Source organism: Aulonocara stuartgranti (assembly GCF_965226115.1).
Source record: "Aulonocara stuartgranti genome assembly, chromosome: 4".
NCBI classification, from domain to species: Eukaryota; Metazoa; Chordata; class Actinopteri; order Cichliformes; family Cichlidae; genus Aulonocara; species Aulonocara stuartgranti.
This window is the reverse complement of record NC_138942.1, coordinates 14,416,731-14,436,470: the sequence shown is the minus strand read 5'-3', so window position 1 is coordinate 14,436,470 and position 19,740 is coordinate 14,416,731. Positions and strand designations below refer to the sequence as shown.

General features: G+C 38.4%; 2 protein-coding genes and 2 long non-coding RNA genes across 8 annotated transcripts; 2 read left to right on the top strand and 2 right to left on the bottom strand.

Moving 5' to 3' along the window:
- Nucleotides 1-1,614: 1,614 nt before the first annotated feature.
- Nucleotides 1,615-3,290, top strand: LOC309704303. The gene is made up of 3 exons (XR_014276187.1): nucleotides 1,615-2,467; nucleotides 2,559-2,796; nucleotides 2,913-3,290. It is a non-coding gene; the product is annotated as an uncharacterized lncRNA (long non-coding RNA).
- Nucleotides 3,291-3,476: 186 nt separating this feature from the next.
- LOC309704284 (uncharacterized protein) lies at nucleotides 3,477-7,692 on the top strand. 4 transcript variants are annotated; one of them, XM_082529348.1, is made up of 12 exons: nucleotides 3,477-3,576; nucleotides 3,886-3,971; nucleotides 4,120-4,152; nucleotides 4,249-4,338; nucleotides 4,750-5,018; nucleotides 5,131-5,233; nucleotides 5,489-5,591; nucleotides 5,671-5,723; nucleotides 5,832-5,910; nucleotides 6,133-6,605; nucleotides 6,805-6,998; nucleotides 7,107-7,692. In XM_082529348.1, exons 1-12 carry the CDS (start codon nucleotides 3,531-3,533, stop codon nucleotides 7,249-7,251), a joined length of 1,674 nt encoding a protein of 557 aa, XP_082385474.1. In that variant the 5' UTR covers nucleotides 3,477-3,530; the 3' UTR covers nucleotides 7,252-7,692. The 4 variants fall into 4 exon arrangements, with proteins under 4 accessions (XP_082385474.1, XP_082385473.1, XP_082385475.1 ...); XM_082529349.1 differs by having other exon boundaries at nucleotides 3,564-3,971; nucleotides 4,750-4,821; nucleotides 4,930-5,018; XM_082529347.1 differs by having other exon boundaries at nucleotides 3,528-3,971.
- A 527-nt stretch (nucleotides 7,693-8,219) lies between these two features.
- On the bottom strand, nucleotides 8,220-14,033 carry LOC309704290 (uncharacterized protein). 2 transcript variants are annotated; one of them, XM_082529355.1, is made up of 5 exons: nucleotides 13,816-14,033; nucleotides 11,583-11,679; nucleotides 11,099-11,209; nucleotides 10,484-10,650; nucleotides 8,220-10,151 (listed from the first exon to the last, which is right to left on the bottom strand). In XM_082529355.1, exons 2-5 carry the CDS (start codon nucleotides 11,670-11,672, stop codon nucleotides 9,104-9,106), a joined length of 1,416 nt encoding a protein of 471 aa, XP_082385481.1. In that variant the 5' UTR covers nucleotides 11,673-11,679; nucleotides 13,816-14,033; the 3' UTR covers nucleotides 8,220-9,103. The 2 variants fall into 2 exon arrangements, with proteins under 2 accessions (XP_082385481.1, XP_082385482.1); XM_082529356.1 differs by lacking the exon at nucleotides 13,816-14,033 and having other exon boundaries at nucleotides 11,583-11,946.
- Nucleotides 14,034-16,608: 2,575 nt separating this feature from the next.
- On the bottom strand, nucleotides 16,609-19,641 carry LOC309704302. The gene is made up of 3 exons (XR_014276186.1): nucleotides 18,704-19,641; nucleotides 16,891-17,800; nucleotides 16,609-16,622 (listed from the first exon to the last, which is right to left on the bottom strand). It is a non-coding gene; the product is annotated as an uncharacterized lncRNA (long non-coding RNA).
- Between the last annotated feature and the right edge of the window lie 99 nt (nucleotides 19,642-19,740).

Genomic DNA, 19,740 nt, shown 5'->3' with positions numbered 1-19,740 from the left:
TACTCAGCACTCACCCAACGTGGAGACAGACATAGAGAGACACTGTACACACAATCACACTCCCCAAGCGTACTCTAAGCCCCAGGTCTAGGTACCCTTGCCCCTGGAGGGGGAAACTGCACCCAAACCCAAGTAGTGTTACCCTCCTCCCTGGGGTGGAGAGAAGCAGACCGCCCCGACTCTGCAGCAGCAGGGAGGCCCCACAGTAGTAATATGATGGCACCTGTCCAAGATGGCGGCCAACCAAACCGGTTTGACAACCGGTTTGACCGGTTTCGTGCGTGTGCGCATGCGCGTTCAGTAATACGATGGCACTAGTCCAAGATGGCGGCCAACCAAACCGATTTGACCAGTTTCGTGTGTGTGCGCATGCGCGTTCAGGTGTGGAAATACCACAGGGGATCAGAGGGGTTATATGAGTTTATGTGTTTTTAACGGGGTTTTAATTTAATCAAACCATAGGGTTTTTAATTAAACTATTTTTATCACTTAGGTGTATCGCAACATTCAGTTATGCATGTGTTCTTAAAAGCAATTCTTTGTTTCTTGTTTCATTCTTGGCGGAGTGGAAGCTGTTTTGGTTCACAGTGCGCCTTAACAAAGAGGGTGTGCTCTAGTCAAAAGTGTTGGTAATAGTGTTTTAATCACACTAATTTTCTAAATCTGACAATGTCTCAGCTTGCAGTGAGGCATGCATTTTATTTTATAAATGGCACAAATGGGAATTTCTTCTGAATGGGTGATGTCAGCATGTTCACAAGCGTTTTATTTAATCAAACCCCTAGTTTTAATTTAACTAGTTTTTACACATCTACTGGGGTTTCTTTCCAGGGTTGATGCGATCATTTTATTTAAAAATCGGGATTTCGGAATGTTGAACTAAGAGTGAGACAAAGCCAGCCAGCTAGTTTTTAACACAGTAAATGTTACAAATAGCATTCAGTCCTTTAGAAAATAAATGCTATAAGCAGCCAGTATCGCTCTTTTCAAACTAATCGTCTTTTAAATACACTCATTTTGTGATTCCGGTGTCAACACCTTGCACCGATGCAAGCATTTTATTTAATTAAAAACGGATCAAACGGGCCATTTCTTCTGTAAGGGGTTTCATGGTTTCAGAGTAGTTTTTAACACAACAGATAGTCGCAAATAACATTCAGCAAACGCTACAGTGATACTTCTAAAACGCTGCACACAATGTCGTCTTTTCCCCCAAAGCAACCAGTATCGCTCTTTTCAAACTAATCGTCTTTTAAATACACTCATTTTGTGATTCTGGTGTCACACCTTGCACCATGCAAGTATTTTATTTATTTAAAAACGGATCAAACGGGCCATTTCTTCTGTAAGGGGTTTCATGGTTTCAGAGTAGTTTTTAACACAACAGATAGTCGCAAATAACATTCAGCAAACGCTACAGTGATACTTCTAAAACGCTGCACACAATGTCGTCTTTTCACCCAAAGCAGCCAGTATAGCTCTTTTCAAACTAATCGTCTTTAAATACACTCATTTTGTTGACAAAGCCAGCCAGCTAGTTTTTAACACAGTAAATGTCACAAATAGCATTCAGTTCTTTAGAAAATAAATGCTATAAGCAGCCAGTATCGCTCTTTTCAAACTAATCGTCTTTTAAATACACTCATTTTGTGATTCCGGTGTCACACCTTGCACCGATGCAAGCATTTTATTTATTTAAAAACGGATCAAACGGGCCATTTCTTCTGTAAGGGGTTTCATGGTTTCAGAGTAGTTTTTAACACAACAGATAGTCGCAAATAACATTCAGCCCTTTAGAAAATAAACGCTACAGTGATACTTCTAAAACCAGTCGCCCAGACCCGCTCCAACTTTTCAACAGCTGGCTAATTGTTTGAATTTGTTCAGGATTGTAAAAGCCCACCGTGGGTATCACTAGTTGAGAGTACCATGCGAACAAGGGCCCAGCCTATTGTTTAAAGTGGCCGGTATTGGCTCTTTTTGTAATTCCTCGACAAGGTAAATGGGGCAGGTGTACCAGTCGGGTGGCGACCCCGCCTATTGTCTGAAGTATCGGCTCCTTTGTAATTCCTTGAGAAGACAAAAGCCCTGAAGGGTCTCATTTAAATTGATTGGAGACATACCTTTTCTTTTTGGAAACACCCACCCTATATAAAAAAAACACGCTCAGAGCCCGAAACCCTGAGCCATTTACGCCTCAAGATTCGCTGCAGAGCACACCATTTTCTTTGCGATCATCAACACTAACATCGTTCTTTATAACATGGCCATCGTAAACGGTAAGTAAAACAAAACCTATTATTGGATTTTTAAAAAGTGTTATGTTAACATATTATAGGATATTCAAACTATTTTTTTTCCCTAAAACAAAAGCTTAATTTTTAGGAGTTCGGGAGAACGGCCCAGGGCCCTTTTCTTTAGAAACGGGCGCTTTTACAGCTGGAACTAGTCCTCTAACAGGCACAAGGTGTGTACAGCATTACTGGATTTTAAAACGTATGTATGTTTTAAACTAGCGATTGTTTTAAATTATGTAATAACGTTTTTGTTTGTTCCAGGGTTAACAAACTGAGCAGGAAAACATTCAGACACCGCGACCACAGAGCCCAACCTTACATCAGGTGTGTATACAACGGGATGTATAGTTGTGTATTATTTTTTCAAAAGAAAAAAAAATTAAAAAGAGGTTTAAACAATTACAAATGTTCTAAACTGACCGTTTTACACCTACAGAGCCACGCCAGAGAACCGTGTGTGTGGAGAAGCAGGACCATCCCGAATAACGCACACTACAAGGTAAGCATAGGCATATATAAATTAGATAAAAAGAGATAGAGAGGGAGACACGCTTATTCAGTTTGAAATGGGTACATGTATAAAATGTTTTAACACATGTCTATCTATCTTCACAGACTGCAGAACAGCACCCCTCCTCATAATGATCAGGACACCGTACGATTCCAGACGTTTTTGGAAGGACGATCTGATTTCCTCGTGTCAGCATTGTTCCCACATCATCATAATTAATGTTGTTCCAGGTTCAACATTGCAATTGACCAATCACCTTCTTGTGACGTCATTCCTTTGCGACTTCGAAATACCCGCCTTCGATTATTTCGAAATACAAGTGAAGAAGTGTGTGCTGAATCTATGAATCAAACTATCACCTGGAAACATAATTAACTGGTCCATAGCTGTGAAACTGGACATGAGTTCTTGATTCTATGGAGATTAACAGTAATCCAGAAATTTACAAATTTGTCCTGGTACATCGCGTAAATGTTGTCCCTGGGACATCGTGTAAATGTTGTCCCTGGGACATTGTGTAAATGTTGTTCCTGGGACATCGTGTAGATGTTGTCCCTGGGACATCGTGTAATTGTTGTCCCTGGGACATCGTGTAAATGTTGTCCCTGGGACATCGTGTAGATGTTGTCCCTGGGACATCGTGTGATAGCTTGTAAATAATGGAATGAAAATTATTGATTGTTATTAACTTGTGAAAAAGAAGTGTAACAAATCCACATGTTATGTTCTTACACCCTTACAGAAACTGTGACTCCTTCACAATGTCAGGTAAATGTCAACTCATGTTGAATAATCAACCAATCAAGCCTTTTATTATCACATGCAATGTTACACGTACAACTGCAATGAAAATTTCACCCCCTTCTGACCATACATATATTGCTTAAACATCACATTGGGAAGACAGGTCGGAAACAGTTAGGAAGGTCAGAAAACAATTTAATTAATAGATGAGGGGAGAGGAGGAGAAAAAAGAACTACAACCAGACAAAGCTCCTAGAAGACTGAAATGGATGATGGTTGCAGCATGCAAAAAGAAAATGATATCTGTTGACTACAGCATATGCTTTCTCACAGATTACCTTGTGGGAGTAGCTGGACCAAACTCTATTGGTATTTCAAGTTTGAAATCCCTGTTTGACCAGACTAACATTTCAGATGAGGTACCTCTTGACATAAAAATCCTTTTATGTTGTCATAAAACTAATGTTAAATTCTGCTTTAAATACACTTTATTGTACAATTTACTTAATGAATCGTATTCCTTAGTTCTGTTTTTATTTATATGTATTTATTTATTTGTTTTATAAGGTAATAGATGGCCTAATCTATTTGCAGTGTGAGGTATGTTGAAAAGCTTGTTTGATCATAATGACATAGCATGTTTACGTTTTTTGTAATGTATTTGAAAACATAGGTGTATTTATGTTATTTTTATAGAATTTCCCTCACATTTATCCAATACCAAGCCAAATCACTGGAAAAATTTTGGATGGGTCCACAAGAGCACAAAGTGCATACTTTTTGAAGGTATGACTTGGACTGTGGTAACTATGTTCTTATCACAAAGGGTTTATAAGTTGCCACTATAAACAAACAGCATTTTCCAAAATTGAAGCCTTGTCAGAAGAACCTGAAAAATACCTTTCTGAAACCTTTTCTGTGTAAAGACTTGTTCAAAAGCAATGCACACAGATTAAAACATTTCTGTCTTGGCCAACTGATAAAGAACACCAAAAATTGAGTGGTGCGTGTTGAGTCTGTGGTCTTGATTTGTTTTGTACACACTATAGAAATTAATTAATGTAAACCAAAAATGACACTTTCTATATGTTTGTGTATCTGCAGAATTAATTACAAGTCTCACCTGACAAGCTTTTGCAGTTTTGCAGTGTCATTCTTGACAGAAAAACATACTTGTCACATTATTTTTATTTCCAGAAAAACATCTTTCAGATGTATGAGAAATTGATTGGAGCCTGTCTGGAAAACGGCAGCCACTGGACCTTGTTTGTAAGTTGCACAGATTTTGCACTCTCTCTAGTGCATGATACTTTTCAGTGTCCCTCATTAGGAAAGCTCAAGGCCCAAGCCTACCATATCCATCTTTTTACAAAACAGTTTTGTGACATACCCAAGAGGACCATAGTCTATATGAATTCATTTGGCGAGTCGGAGGTCAGAAAAAGTGCGGTGTTGAAAAACTGGAGGTAATTAATTAACATATTTAACATAACATATTTAATTTAATTGAAAGCATTACCGAACGTGGTTATTGATTTCTCTATATGCTTTTTATTTGTAATAACTGCGATCTCTCAGCTCATTTGCTTCAGCAAGAGGCTGCGCTGGAGAGTGGACCTTGTCACATGTGAGCCACCCACATCAACAGGATGGGAACTCATGTGGAGTGCATGTCATAATGGTACTGAAAACTATAGCTTTAACCTATATAAGTAATGTTTACATTTTTGCCTATTCAGTTTTTAAAGCCTTAGAGGCAGGATGGTAAAATCTCAATTTTTTTTGTAGATTGAACCATTTCAGCAGTAATGCTTTGCTTTGGTTGCTCTGATTTTTTTTTTTCTTGGGGGGGGGGTTAAAAACAAACAAACATTTCTTTGTTAATCTAATTCTTTTTGTTCTTTTTTTTTTTTTTTTTTTCTTCGTCAATTATTAGTTTGCCCAATCTCTCATTGACGGTAAAACACAAGTGGAGGAGTACAACACTGAAATCACAAAGCTCAGGTCCCGACTTTGCCACTACTTATTTTCCTCAATAGGTAAAGATAAAATTAGCTGCCTTCTTTTTCTCTAACATTGGAAAATGTAACTTGTACTTAAACAAATTATATTTTGCAGATCGAACTAGGAAGTGCAGTCAGTGCTGGTGTGTGATTGCAGCCAAAGACCGGGTACACTATGACATGTCCTTAGCCATATAGATTGTTTATTTAATGGACTTTGTTCATTTGTTTTTTGTTTGTTTATTTCTTCTTCTTTTTTTTTTTTTTAATTCACAGGTGCAGTGCCAGAAATGTGGTGCATACAAGCACATGCGTTGTTCAAAGTCTGTTTGTGGCATCTGTATCTTCTGTGAGAGTAAGTCACAATATAACTAAACAACGTCCAAAAATGTTTAAAGTGAATTTTTTTTTTCGTAATTTTGCCTTTGCACACCAGGACTGTGTAATTAAAGTGGACGTTTCAAGATCCAGTTTTTACACAAAACTATTTTAGACATAACTGTGTCGTATTGTGGGGATTTCTCTTCACAATTAAATTGATATAGTGCTGTTTATATCATTCTTCTTTATGTAACAGCACAGTGCAGCACAGCAGAGGGAAAGGAGTTGTGCAGCATAGTGGGTGGCTATACAGGAGGAGCAATAGAAGTAGCCAGTGAAGAATGTCATCAGGGAAAGCATCAGGCAGCGAATGACAAAGGAAAAGTTCCTAAGGGAGAGAACATCTGCAGCAAATCGACAAGTAACAGTGAGATAGGAAGACTGACAGTCAGAGATGAAGGTACACAGACTGAAGACAAAGAAAAAGAAACAGAAGTATACGGCACAAGTCTGAGTACAGATAATGCTGCTGCTGATGATGTTGACAGGATCGATGCAGATACAGAATTCCAAACTGATTCAGAAGGAACTAGTACAGTTTACAGAGTGCATGGTCGCTTATCTGTACCAAGCTCAAAAAAGAAAACCTACACAATAACAGAAGACGAGATCAAGCGCAGAATCAACGCAGAGAACATGTCAGTTCATGTTTTCAGAGGTTTGATTGGGGTAGGTATACATTTCGTGATTTTGATGTCACCTGAAATAAATCCGGGTTACTCGTATCAATGAAGTGACAATGTGGCTGGAAATTGTGCATTTGCTGCAACATATACACAATTACACCATGTAAACAAAAGCATTTAACTTTGTGCGCGTGTGTGTGTCTCTCTCTGCTCTTTTGGTGTTTGCACTTTTTCTTTTTTAGGGCCGTAAAGCCAAACTGCCCGCAATGATTCTTGACAGGCCTAAGAAGGCCAAAACTAAAGTAACAGTGTTTAGTGTTCTGAGTGAAGAGGAGGCTGGGGAGCTAGCCCTCGGGTTTGCCGGAAGATTGGCCTGCGATGTCACAACAGACATGGTCTGTAAAGGCATCGACCATTCAAGTGCTGATATGACAAAGTAAGTTAGTAAAACAATATGAAAGTTGTATCTTTTTTGGTATTATTTGTCATTTCCCCGTATTTGGGTTATTGGTGTAACATTGTTAATCTTACTTTCTAATAACAGACAGACTCTTCTCAAAATCCAACACAATCTTAAACATGAGCTGACTGATTCCTCAACCTTCAGTTTGCTGACACACACCTTTGGCCCCGCTGCACTGGATTCTGTCATTTCATTCCTGTGTGAAAAACTTGATCTTGTCTCTTAAATAATGAAACCTTTTGTGACTTTTGTTTGTTCTGTAAATCAGAATCTTGAAAATTGTTCATTGTTGTTCTAAGTTTGTGTTAACTATTTGGCAAAAATGATTGGTTCCTAATCCAAACAGCATAATGACTGTTCTAACACATATCTTAAAAATGCTACAAAGAAAGAAAATTATCACATATGTTTCAATATGAATGTAATTGTGTCACACTCGGTTTGTAGTAGCTTTCCTGTTTTATTTTGAGTTTTGGTATGTTTACACTGTTATTTTTGTTTCCCGTGTGTTCGTCTTCCCTTATTAGTTTTACTGTATTTAATTAGTCTGATTTAATAACTTATAATTATTTACTTTCCAGTGTGTATATATGCTCCTCGTTTGGATTATTGTTTGTTTGAGTTCTGCCTGTCTTTTCTATTAAAGATTTGGACTTTTGGACTATTAGTGGACCTCGTAGGTTTTTATTCTGTTCAATTGGTAATTGACTGGGTTTAATTTAGTGGCCTGGAAAACAGGCCGGAGGGGTCTGGTCATTTTAACCCCCTAAGACCCGAAATCTTCCATGGCATGCATTTTTAATTTCTCTTTGATATTTGGGCCGATTGGAACCCGATGAATGTAAAAAGAAAGAATTACCAGGTTTTGTTTTTTTTACCTAATTTTTGTTTCTGAGAAAAATGAGAGCCACATATGAGGACATTAATTTGAAATTTCGATAGAACAGTTGCAGTATAATGTCCTCATAACTGTATATCAGGCACTTGTTGATCAAGATTTAGTATTTTGGTCTAAATAACCCAAAATGTGATGTCCACATGTGTGGACGCCAGGCTGGAGTAAAGTGTTAGAGCTATTTATACCTATGTAAACTTTTATACACTGGTTTTTACCTGTCTTGTTTCAGAAAGGTTTAAAAGGGTAATGTCCACAGTTTATTTGTTTATTTATTTGTTTGAATTCCACATATTTTATTAAAGTAATTGAGCTTGAACACAGAAAAAACTGAATCAAATAATCATAAAATCAAATCACTTGCACTATACTGAAGTCTAATCTACTCTGAGCTAATGCCGGTTTCCAACACTAATGATCGGGTGAAGGAGAGAGATGAGGGTGTGCACGGCCACTGGTGCTCTTATCCCTGTTCTTTGTGATACAATCCAACAGGAAAGCAGTCAAACCCTTGGACATTAGCCAAGTTAACGTTCACAAATATATACACACAGAGGAACTCTGAGCCCCAATGTCAGCATTAGCACAAACATGCCACTTCATACCAAATCTCAGTGTGAGGTCAGGTGTTAGTCTCATTCCATTATTCTGGCTATATTTTCTTACTCATTACTATTAAACTTATACTTAAGACTAACTATTAACAAAATCACACCCCAATAACTCTGTTATTACACTTTGTATTTAATCATAAAAAGGCTGGATGTTGAAACCTTTTACTTCTATTTTGTATGAGCCAGGATTCTCAACAGCTGATACTCTATGTCCAAAAAGTGACAGGTATCGTTTTATGGAGCAAAAAACTTAAGAGCGCATATTTTATAAATAATACCAACAATTACAAATGCAGACCTTTAATAGTAATAAGTAATCCTTTATTTATAATGCATAGCAATATAAAAATAGTAACATATGAAAATATTACAATGGGCACAGATGAATTTGTATCAAAAACAGCAACCAAGCCAAAGTAATGAATAACACACATAAATAACAACTGCTTGAGAGACCAAACAATTTCTTTTCATCTGTTCCTTGGCAGAAAGTTAAGACAGCTATTCAGCTTTAGGTTTCAATAAACAGAAGTAATGGATGCAGTCCCTTTGAAATGTCACACAAAAGTCTACTTGTGCATATACTTAGCTTTAACTCTTCTCTTTTTTGTTTTGTATTCCAAAAGGTTTTCATTTTCTCCAGAGGATGTCTCTCTTTCAGTGGTTATCGACTGTTCACATTCATTTTCACAGACTGTTGGAATGTCGATGCTGGCCGAACGTTTCTTGCTAGAATACAATGGCCTAATTTTGCGTGCATTCTCTGTCGTCTTTATTTCGTACTGGCATATACTTTTGCCTACTTGTTTTGTTTTTAAGACATTTGTATGCAGTTCATCTATCATTGGAGTAATACCCTCTGGAATGAATGCCCACTGTTTAACTGTGTCTAAAACAGCATTTAGTTTTCCAACTGCATCTTCTGTGCATTTTTTGTCTGTGCTTTCAACTACAGGAGTGTCATTCAAAGTTGATAGAGGACTTTTCAGAGAGTTTTTCATTTGTTTAAAATGGCTACAAGCCACCTTCAGGCAAGCACATGTGTTATAGTGAGAGAACGTACAACAAGTGCACTGAAGTGTTTCAGCCGATGCAAAAAAACACAGATTTCCAAACAAACTTGGCATTTTTATCACTTTCAAGTCCTCACAGTGTACAAAGTAATGCCTTTCTTTCACTGCAATTTTTGCCAAGTTAGAAATGTCTGTTTCCATGTTTGGATAGATGTCATTGTCAGCCTCTGCTAATTTTGCAAGTAACACTAGATGCTTGCAAAGAAGTCCTCGTAAGCCATATGTACAGTTGCAGTAGGACTCAACAGGGCAGACGTCATACACCATGTCTTCTCTTGACTCAGATGGGACTTGATATGCATTAACTCCATGGCTGTTCTTGACTGTAATTTTAAGAGCCCAACCACTTTCCATCAGTCTTGAAGCAGAGTCTGAAACTTGAGACAAGGTGTCAGCAAACCTGTTTTTCATGCGGCCCACATCTTGCAGGGTTTTTATGACTGACAAGTAGTCGTCGGCCTTCCCTAGGAGCACTTCAATCAGATCATCCAGACGCCTATTCTTGTAGCCAGATAAAAACTGGTATTTCAGGCGGTGGAAAAATCTGAAAAACAGTTATTTGAAATGATTAGTAACTGTAATTGAAGGAATTTAAAGTTTTAATCAAGACTGTATTATTTTTTTAAAAATTGGAATACCTATTGCACACGTCTTTTATAAAGGAATGCTCTGTGCCGATTTAGCTGATTTAGGCAAATCCACCTACTCTGTTTTTTGTTGTGATAACATAAAAAACGCTGCTAGAATTTAAAGGATTTGCCTAAAACCTGTTCTGGCAATGACATGACGAACCTACTCAGTTTAGCCTCTTGGATTAAAGCATAATATCTTTTTTTCAGCAATACAATTGAATGAGGTCAAAATAATAAATCATACCTTTCAATCACATTGTTTGTTTCAGAACGAGCGTGACTGAAGCGACGGCCGTAGTCACACCACATGTGGCCAATGCCTTCCCAGTGCTTCTGAAAATACTGGCACACCAAAGGGTATTGCTTAAATGTCTGGCAGAACTCTGCTGATGTGGCTTTAAAGTCGTCCTCCTAAGAGAATTGGATGCAACAGAATATATTTCAATCCATTTAACAGACCTATTGAAATCTTTAATATTATGTATTGAAGCCCTTTTCCTTTTATTGAATAACATTAAGAATTTTAAGTTATTAATAATATGTCGTGTTTTTGTATTAAGAAGCAATTATTTCTTCCCTTACAATGGCTAAGAAGGAACACTAAACCTATAAGCATATTTGGTTTCAGCATCTGTCTGTGAAAGAATCCCACTCACAAGTTCTACTGCACAGTGGGTGACACAATGATGGTCTGCACAGCTTAAGTACTTGTTTTGATAAGCAAGATAAGAAGCCAGTTTTAGAAATTGTTTCAAAAATCTATTTTGTATCTCTCTGTAACTTTTTTTAGCAACTGAAAGTTATTATGCTCTTAGTGTAATCAAGAAATCAAAATGTGAAATAGACAAATTACACTTACAGATGTGCAAGCTTTCAGCTTACAAAAGAAAGAAATGATTTCATTTCTCTTTTGGGTGTTAGAAAGCCCATGGACCCCGGACTCTGATTTTGAAAGCCATCGATTAACAGCCTGTGAATGTAAGAGAAAAAAAGTTAATCTGGAGAGAGAGACAGAGGAGCAGCTGTACAAAAAGCATAAAAGAAAGCTGACGTCCAAAAATAACTTTGTCACTCACTGGACAAGAGGACCTGTGCATTACAGAAATCAACCAGGCAAACATATTTTTAAATGTCAAAAAGAGCTTTGGGAAGCAGCCACCAGAAGATGAGTGCACTGTGGTCTTAAATGGATGGACATAGTCACTCAACATTTTATCCCTTTATATTCATTAACCTGAGTAGGTGAATATCACAATGAGGCAAATCATGACAACAGGACCCTGTTGTAAAAATGTGTTTCAGGTGCATCTTAGACAACGTGAAAAGAAAACAATGTGGTTTACCTGCAAGACATGGTACCAGCATAGAAGGATAGCTGACTCTGGAAAAACCTTCTGCAAAGCATTTATTTCCGCAAAGTCTTTGTCAACCATAAATGCTCTACAGAAAAAAAGAAAACACTAAATGAGATTAAACAGTATGAAAATGTTTTTGCTATCTCAAAGCACCACTTCAATGCCAAATTAAACATTTCAACTCACAAGTAGATATATAAAATACTGCATACAGCCTATAGGAATAACTTTAACAACTGGAAAGGAAAGTTTTTTGCAGCCCATGCTGCAGCTATAGCATTAGATTCTGGCATGTTATAACTTTTTTGAAAAGGAATTATTTCAAAATCAATAGCTGTCAAAGTATTATTTACCTCGGGGTTTTCTGACTTTCGTTGCTGACAATAGCATAGGCCACAGGGACTCCATGCCCATGATCATCTCTTACAACAAGTGTGAATAAGGGAAATGAATACTGGTTAACGCAGTGCGTGGTGTCAACAAATACTAACTGTTTTGCATAGTTCTCCATGTTTGATTTCATTACAGGTGTCTGCAAAACAATCATTAGTTCTTGGTCAGATGTGTATGGTTGATAGAAGAGAACATGTTCTTGATGTTTTCCATTAAGTAAGGTATGTACACTTTGACTGTCTCCACAGTTAAAGTGCTTCTTCCTCATCATGCAGGTTCTAACACTGTCAATGTCACGTGGTGTGACAAAATGCTCTCTGTTGTGAAGATCTCTGTGTCCATGTTCTTTGGCCCATTTATGACATTCGGTTAGTATGATGGCTGGCTTAGTTCCAAGGGAAAGCAGTTCCTCAATCTTCCTCCTCAAATCACTGGAAATATTGTTGAAATGTGCGTCTTTTGGGTCCGAAGGATCATGCCCATCATGCTTATCATATGTACGCTGCACGATGACTGTGTGGTCTTTCCAACATTTGAGTACTTTAAATGAAACATAGGCCTTACAGCCCACTGCTCTGTAGCTGTTTCGACTTTTTTCCCCAGCTCTGATGCAGTTGAATTTGTAATAGTCTCTTTTCCTGTCTTTACCTGAGGCAACATTTAAACATTTATAATGTCCATGAAGGGTTAATGAGTTCAATTTTTCTAACACAACACTGAATGGGTCCTCCTGGCATTGTGACACATGCACACAAAGTTGTGTGTCTTTTCCAGTTCTTTTTTTTTCGTCATTCAGAACACTTCTTCTAATTATGTCGTCCATTTCTGGTGGAAAAATAACGAAGGTTTAATTAGTCAATATTCATTAATTCATTTTAACTTGTTTTGGGGTTTTTTGCAATACAATGTAAATATTAAATATAATATTAAAAAAAAAATATATATAAAATAATATAAAACAAACAGGGGCTAAAAGAAGCTAAACTTTCATATGGTATGTCTCTGGCAACTTTAACATGATGTCCCAGGGACAACATCTACACGATGTCCCAGGGCAACTTCTACATGATGTTCCAGGGACAACATTTACGCGATGTCCCAGGGACAACATTTACGCGATGTCTCAGGGACAACATTTACGCGATGTCTCAGGGACAACATCTACGCGATGTCTCAGGGACAACATTTACGCGATGTCCCAGGGACAACATCTACGCGATGTCCCAGGGACAACATCTACGCGATGTCCCTGGGACAACATCTACGCGATGTCTCAGGGACAACATTTACGCGATGTCCCAGGGACAACATTTACGCGATGTCCCAGGGACAACATAAACGCGATGTCCCTGGGACAACATTTACGCGATGTCTCAGGGACAACATTTACGCGATGTCCCTGGGACAACATTTACGCGATGTCCCAGGGACAACATTTACGCGATGTCTCAGGGACAACATTTACGCGATGTACCAGGACAAATTTGTAAATTTCTGGATTACTGTTAATCTCCATAGAATCAAGAACTCATGTCCAGTTTCACAGCTATGGACCAGTTAATTATGTTTCCAGGTGATAGTTTGATTCATAGATTCAGCACACAACCATAAGTCTAGGCCTTTTAGTCCAGATTCTCTTCACTTATGTTTGTAAAATGATCAGGGAAGCTACTGCAATTTTGCCTGACCCAACCCCCGGGCCACGAAACACCCAAAAAGTTGGGGAACGCTGGTCTAGAGAACACTGGTTAGCTAATGCTGTCGTCAAGTAGCCTATCGCTAGCAAGCAAACAGCAAGCCAAGTGAGGAACATATGTATAATGCTTACCGTTTATTAAAGGAAAGTATCCTAAATTGACTTCAAATTCGGCGGACAGGCGGCGGTTTTTCGCTTCTTCACTTGTATTTCGAAATACTCGAAGGCGGGTATTTCGAAGTCGCAAAGGAATGACGTCACAAGAAGGTGATTGGTCACTTGCAATGTTGAACCTGGAACAACATTAATTATGATGATGTGGGAACAATGCTGACACGAGGAAATCAGATCGTCCTTTTTGGAATGTTTAAGCAGTATCGACCTCCCAGAACAACAAAAACCTGGAGCTTTGTGCAACAGTGGAGAGTCAGAACAGATCTTCATCAGCGAACCTGCAACACCCCCGAGTGAGTGGCTACCTCGCGATTTCTCTGATGTTTTTGAGTACAGTATATCAGATTTTGATCTAGTTCATATACCCACCACCCCAGAATGTGACAGAAATAGCATTGATTCACACATAGATTTCGAAGAAGGCGGCATAACAGACTCTCAAATATCACCGGCGTATGATGCTTACATGAAGCTTCCAGACGCTCAGCCTGCTGAACAGAGTCATATAGCTTCAATAGCTGATAAATTATGTTTGATTGAAGCTAGACTCAATCAATACCACCAAGAAGCACAGGTACAAAGGCAACAGTTTACCAAATTCATAAACAAAGTGTGTAGTACATTAGACAACATCTGCTATGTTCTATTTAAACCCAGATTCCTTTTATAGTTTGCAGTGAAATTTCTTAAACCATTGTTTAATGGGACAGAAGTACAAGTCACTCTTTACTAACACACTGTAGATAAGTTTATTGCTGAACGACACAGCTAGCAGTCCCACACACTCTTTAGATTTTTGAAGTTTTGTGTGTGATGGTTTTGCCTCTCACACCTTACCCCTTTCTCCCAGTATCACAACAGTATGACTCCCAAAGTACGACTCAGTAAACAAACAAGGACTCTAAACTCAGAACAGAAAGATACAGTTGAAAGATTAGTGATATCTTTTATGATGCGTAATAAACTACACCCTCTTCTTCTCTGTATTTATGTTGTTTGTGTGCGTGCGTGCGTGTGTGTGTGTGTGTGAATGCCTTAGAAGTCAAAGTATACATTAGCCATACTTACAAAAACATTTTTAATTTCATTTAGAACTGAGATTCTAAGTTGTAAGCAGAAATCGTATGCTCAACCAGGAGTATGTTTCCCCACTTTCACAATGCTGAGGCATCAAATCCATGATCCAACAGATGGTTTGTCACATGTGGGCGAGAAGGGCAAGCCAACCCTTACTTACACAACCTCACACACTATAGATTTTTAAAGCTCCTGTGTACAACGGTTTAGCTAAAGATATAACTTCTACTTTTGATAAAGATCACTCCCTCTGCATATTTCTTAAGAAATGAAGTGTCTTTACTGGGATATTTATTGTCAAACTATGCGATTTTCCAAATGTGTGTGGAGTAAAATGTTGTGACCAAGAATCATTCAGGATTAACAACACAAACTGTTTTGATAGCAGAAACAGTCTGTCTTATAGTTCCCATACTTTACCGCTAGTTTTACAAACACATTCTTCTTCATATCGGTTTAATTGGTTTTTTATGAAACTGATTTTTAATAGTACAACCAAGGTCTAACTTTTCCTAGCTCCCCAGTATAAATGCAAGAATTTTGCAGACTTTATTGAAACTGTCACAATTTAACACTCAATGCCATAAACAGAGTTGATCCATGTTTCTATGGACAGTGTTTCATACATCAACAGCTCTGAAAATCACTTTTAAAGTAATGTAGAACATGATCTCTCTCACTCTCAGCGTCTCTAAAAAACCCAGCAAACTGACAATCACCTCTAAACAAGGGGTCAGTTTATAGGCTTTTTGTTTGTTTGTTTGTTTTGTTTTTTATCAGCCGCAACACCATGTAATGCATGGATGTTAGACTCTTTCACCAGACCATGTTGCTAGCCCAACCACCAGGCTCAGGGTCTCTGAACTCTAACCCTGGCTCTGGCTGCCAAATGTGCCTCTGACCCTCTTGTGCCTGTTCACCACCAGACTAAGTTTGTACTCTCACCTACTAACATTATTTTATTACAGGGCAATATTCAGCTAGGTTACTACTTTGACTTTCTTACTTTGAGCACATTTCCGAGCCCATACATTATCAAACTTTTACTTGAGTATTTCTGACACCAGCTATACTTTTACTTAAGTAAAAAAAAAAATGCCTGCACTATCGGTGTAAAGCTGTCTTTAATTCTTTAACAGTTCATGCAACAATTATAAATTAAACCTGCACCACAGCTAACTCTTTTTCATAACCAATAACAGGTGTATTTCTTAGATCTACAGAAACAGCCAAAACACTCTGCTTGTATAATGCCATATTCTCTCCCAGCGTACCCTTGTCTCACAACAGGGTGATTCCCAAAGTACGACTCAATAAACAGAGACTATAAAACCAGAACAGAAAGATAAAATTGGAAGATCAAAGATTAAGGTTTGTGTTTTTATAGCACAAAGTAAACTGTCCTCCTCCTCAGTGTGACGCAGGGGTGCAGAGTCCATCCTTCTCGCTGTTTTGAGATTAAAAAAAAAAAGGTTTTGGAGGAATGAGACGGCGGTCTTGTTTTAAAATAACAGAAGGTGGGGCGTGATCCTGAAGTGGGATGAACAATCAATAATTTTCATTCCATTATTTACAAGCTATCACACGATGTCCCAGGGACAACATCTACACGATGTCCCAGGGACAACATTTACACGATGTCCCAGGGACAACAATTACACGATGTCCCAGGGACAACCATAAATGCTCTACAGAAAAAAAGAAAACACTAAATGAGATTAAACAGTATTGAAATGTTTTTGCTATCTCAAAGCACCACTTCAATGCCAAATTAAACATTTCAACTCACAAGTAGATATATAAAATACTGCATACAGCCTATAGGAATAACTTTAACAACTGGAAAGGAAAGTTTTTTGCAGCCAATGCTGCAGCTATAGCATTAGATTCTGGCATGTTATAACTTTTTTGAAAAGGAATTATTTCAAAATCAATAGCTGTCAATGTATTATTTACCTCGGGGAAGTTGGGAAATGCTCACAAACTATTCCAAGAACAGTTTCCAGGGTTTTCTGACTTTCGTTGCTGACAATAGCATAGGCCACAGGGACTCCATGCCCATGATCATCTCTTACAACAAGTGTGAATAAGGGAAATGAATACTGGTTAACGCAGTGCGTGGTGTCAACAAATACTAACTGTTTTGCATAGTTCTCCATGTTTGATTTCATTACAGGTGTCTGCAAAACAATCATTAGTTCTTGGTCAGATGTGTATGGTTGATAGAAGAGAACATGTTCTTGATGTTTTCCATTAAGTAAGGTATGTACACTTTGACTGTCTCCACAGTTAAAGTGCTTCTTCCTCATCATGCAGGTTCTAACACTGTCAATGTCACGTGGTGTGACAAAATGCTCTCTGTTGTGAAGATCTCTGTGTCCATGTTCTTTGGCCCATTTATGACATTCGGTTAGTATGATGGCTGGCTTAGTTCCAAGGGAAAGCAGTTCCTCAATCTTCCTCCTCAAATCACTGGAAATATTGTTGAAATGTGCGTCTTTTGGGTCCGAAGGATCATGCCCATCATGCTTATCATATGTACGCTGCACGATGACTGTGTGGTCTTTCCAACATTTGAGTACTTTAAATGAAACATAGGCCTTACAGCCCACTGCTCTGTAGCTGTTTCGACTTTTTTCCCCAGCTCTGATGCAGTTGAATTTGTAATAGTCTCTTTTCCTGTCTTTACCTGAGGCAACATTTAAACATTTATAATGTCCATGAAGGGTTAATGAGTTCAATTTTTCTAACACAACACTGAATGGGTCCTCCTGGCATTGTGACACATGCACACAAAGTTGTGTGTCTTTTCCAGTTCTTTTTTTTTCGTCATTCAGAACACTTCTTCTAATTATGTCGTCCATTTCTGGTGGAAAAATAACGAAGGTTTAATTAGTCAATATTCATTAATTCATTTTAACTTGTTGTGGGGTTTTTTGCAATACAATGTAAATATTAAATATAATATTAAAAAAAAAATATATATAAAATAATATAAAACAAACAGGGGCTAAAAGAAGCTAAACTTTCATATGGTATGTCTCTGGCAACTTTAACATGATGTCCCAGGGACAACATCTACACGATGTCCCAGGGCAACTTCTACATGATGTTCCAGGGACAACATTTACGCGATGTCCCAGGGACAACATTTACGCGATGTCTCAGGGACAACATTTACGCGATGTCCCAGGGACAACATCTACGCGATGTCCCTGGGACAACATTTACGCGATGTCCCAGGGACAACATTTACGCGATGTCCCAGGGACAACATTTACGCGATGTCTCAGGGACAACATTTACGCGATGTCTCAGGGACAACATTTACGCGATGTCCCAGGGACAACATTTACGCGATGTCCCAGGGACAACATTTACGCGATGTCTCAGGGACAACATTTACGCGATGTACCAGGACAAATTTGTAAATTTCTGGATTACTGTTAATCTCCATAGAATCAAGAACTCATGTCCAGTTTCACAGCTATGGACCAGTTAATTATGTTTCCAGGTGATAGTTTGATTCATAGATTCAGCACACAACCATAAGTCTAGGCCTTTTAGTCCAGATTCTCTTCACTTATGTTTGTAAAATGATCAGGGAAGCTACTGCAATTTTGCCTGACCCAACCCCCGGGCCACGAAACACCCAAAAAGTTGGGGAACACTGGTCTAGAGAACACTGGTTAGCTAATGCTGTCGTCAAGTAGCCTATCGCTAGCAAGCAAACAGCAAGCCAAGTGAGGAACATATGTATAATGCTTACCGTTTATTAAAGGAAAGTATCCTAAATTGACTTCAAATTCGGCGGACAGGCGGCGGTTTTTCGCTTCTTCACTTGTATTTCGAAATACTCGAAGGCGGGTATTTCGAAGTCGCAAAGGAATGACGTCACAAGAAGGTGATTGGTCACTTGCAATGTTGAACCTGGAACAACATTAATTATGATGATGTGGGAACAATGCTGACACGAGGAAATCAGATCGTCCTTTTTGGAATGTTTAAGCAGTATCGACCTCCCAGAACAACAAAAACCTGGAGCTTTGTGCAACAGTGGAGAGTCAGAACAGATCTTCATCAGCGAACCTGCAACACCCCCGAGTGAGTGGCTACCTCGCGATTTCTCTGATGTTTTTGAGTACAGTATATCAGATTTTGATCTAGTTCATATACCCACCACCCCAGAATGTGACAGAAATAGCATTGATTCACACATAGATTTCGAAGAAGGCGGCATAACAGACTCTCAAATATCACCGGCGTATGATGCTTACATGAAGCTTCCAGACGCTCAGCCTGCTGAACAGAGTCATATAGCTTCAATAGCTGATAAATTATGTTTGATTGAAGCTAGACTCAATCAATACCACCAAGAAGCACAGGTACAAAGGCAACAGTTTACCAAATTCATAAACAAAGTGTGTAGTACATTAGACAACATCTGCTATGTTCTATTTAAACCCAGATTCCTTTTATAGTTTGCAGTGAAATTTCTTAAACCATTGTTTAATGGGACAGAAGTACAAGTCACTCTTTACTAACACACTGTAGATAAGTTTATTGCTGAACGACACAGCTAGCAGTCCCACACACTCTTTAGATTTTTGAAGTTTTGTGTGTGATGGTTTTGCCTCTCACACCTTACCCCTTTCTCCCAGTATCACAACAGTATGACTCCCAAAGTACGACTCAGTAAACAAACAAGGACTCTAAACTCAGAACAGAAAGATACAGTTGAAAGATTAGTGATATCTTTTATGATGCGTAATAAACTACACCCTCTTCTTCTCTGTATTTATGTTG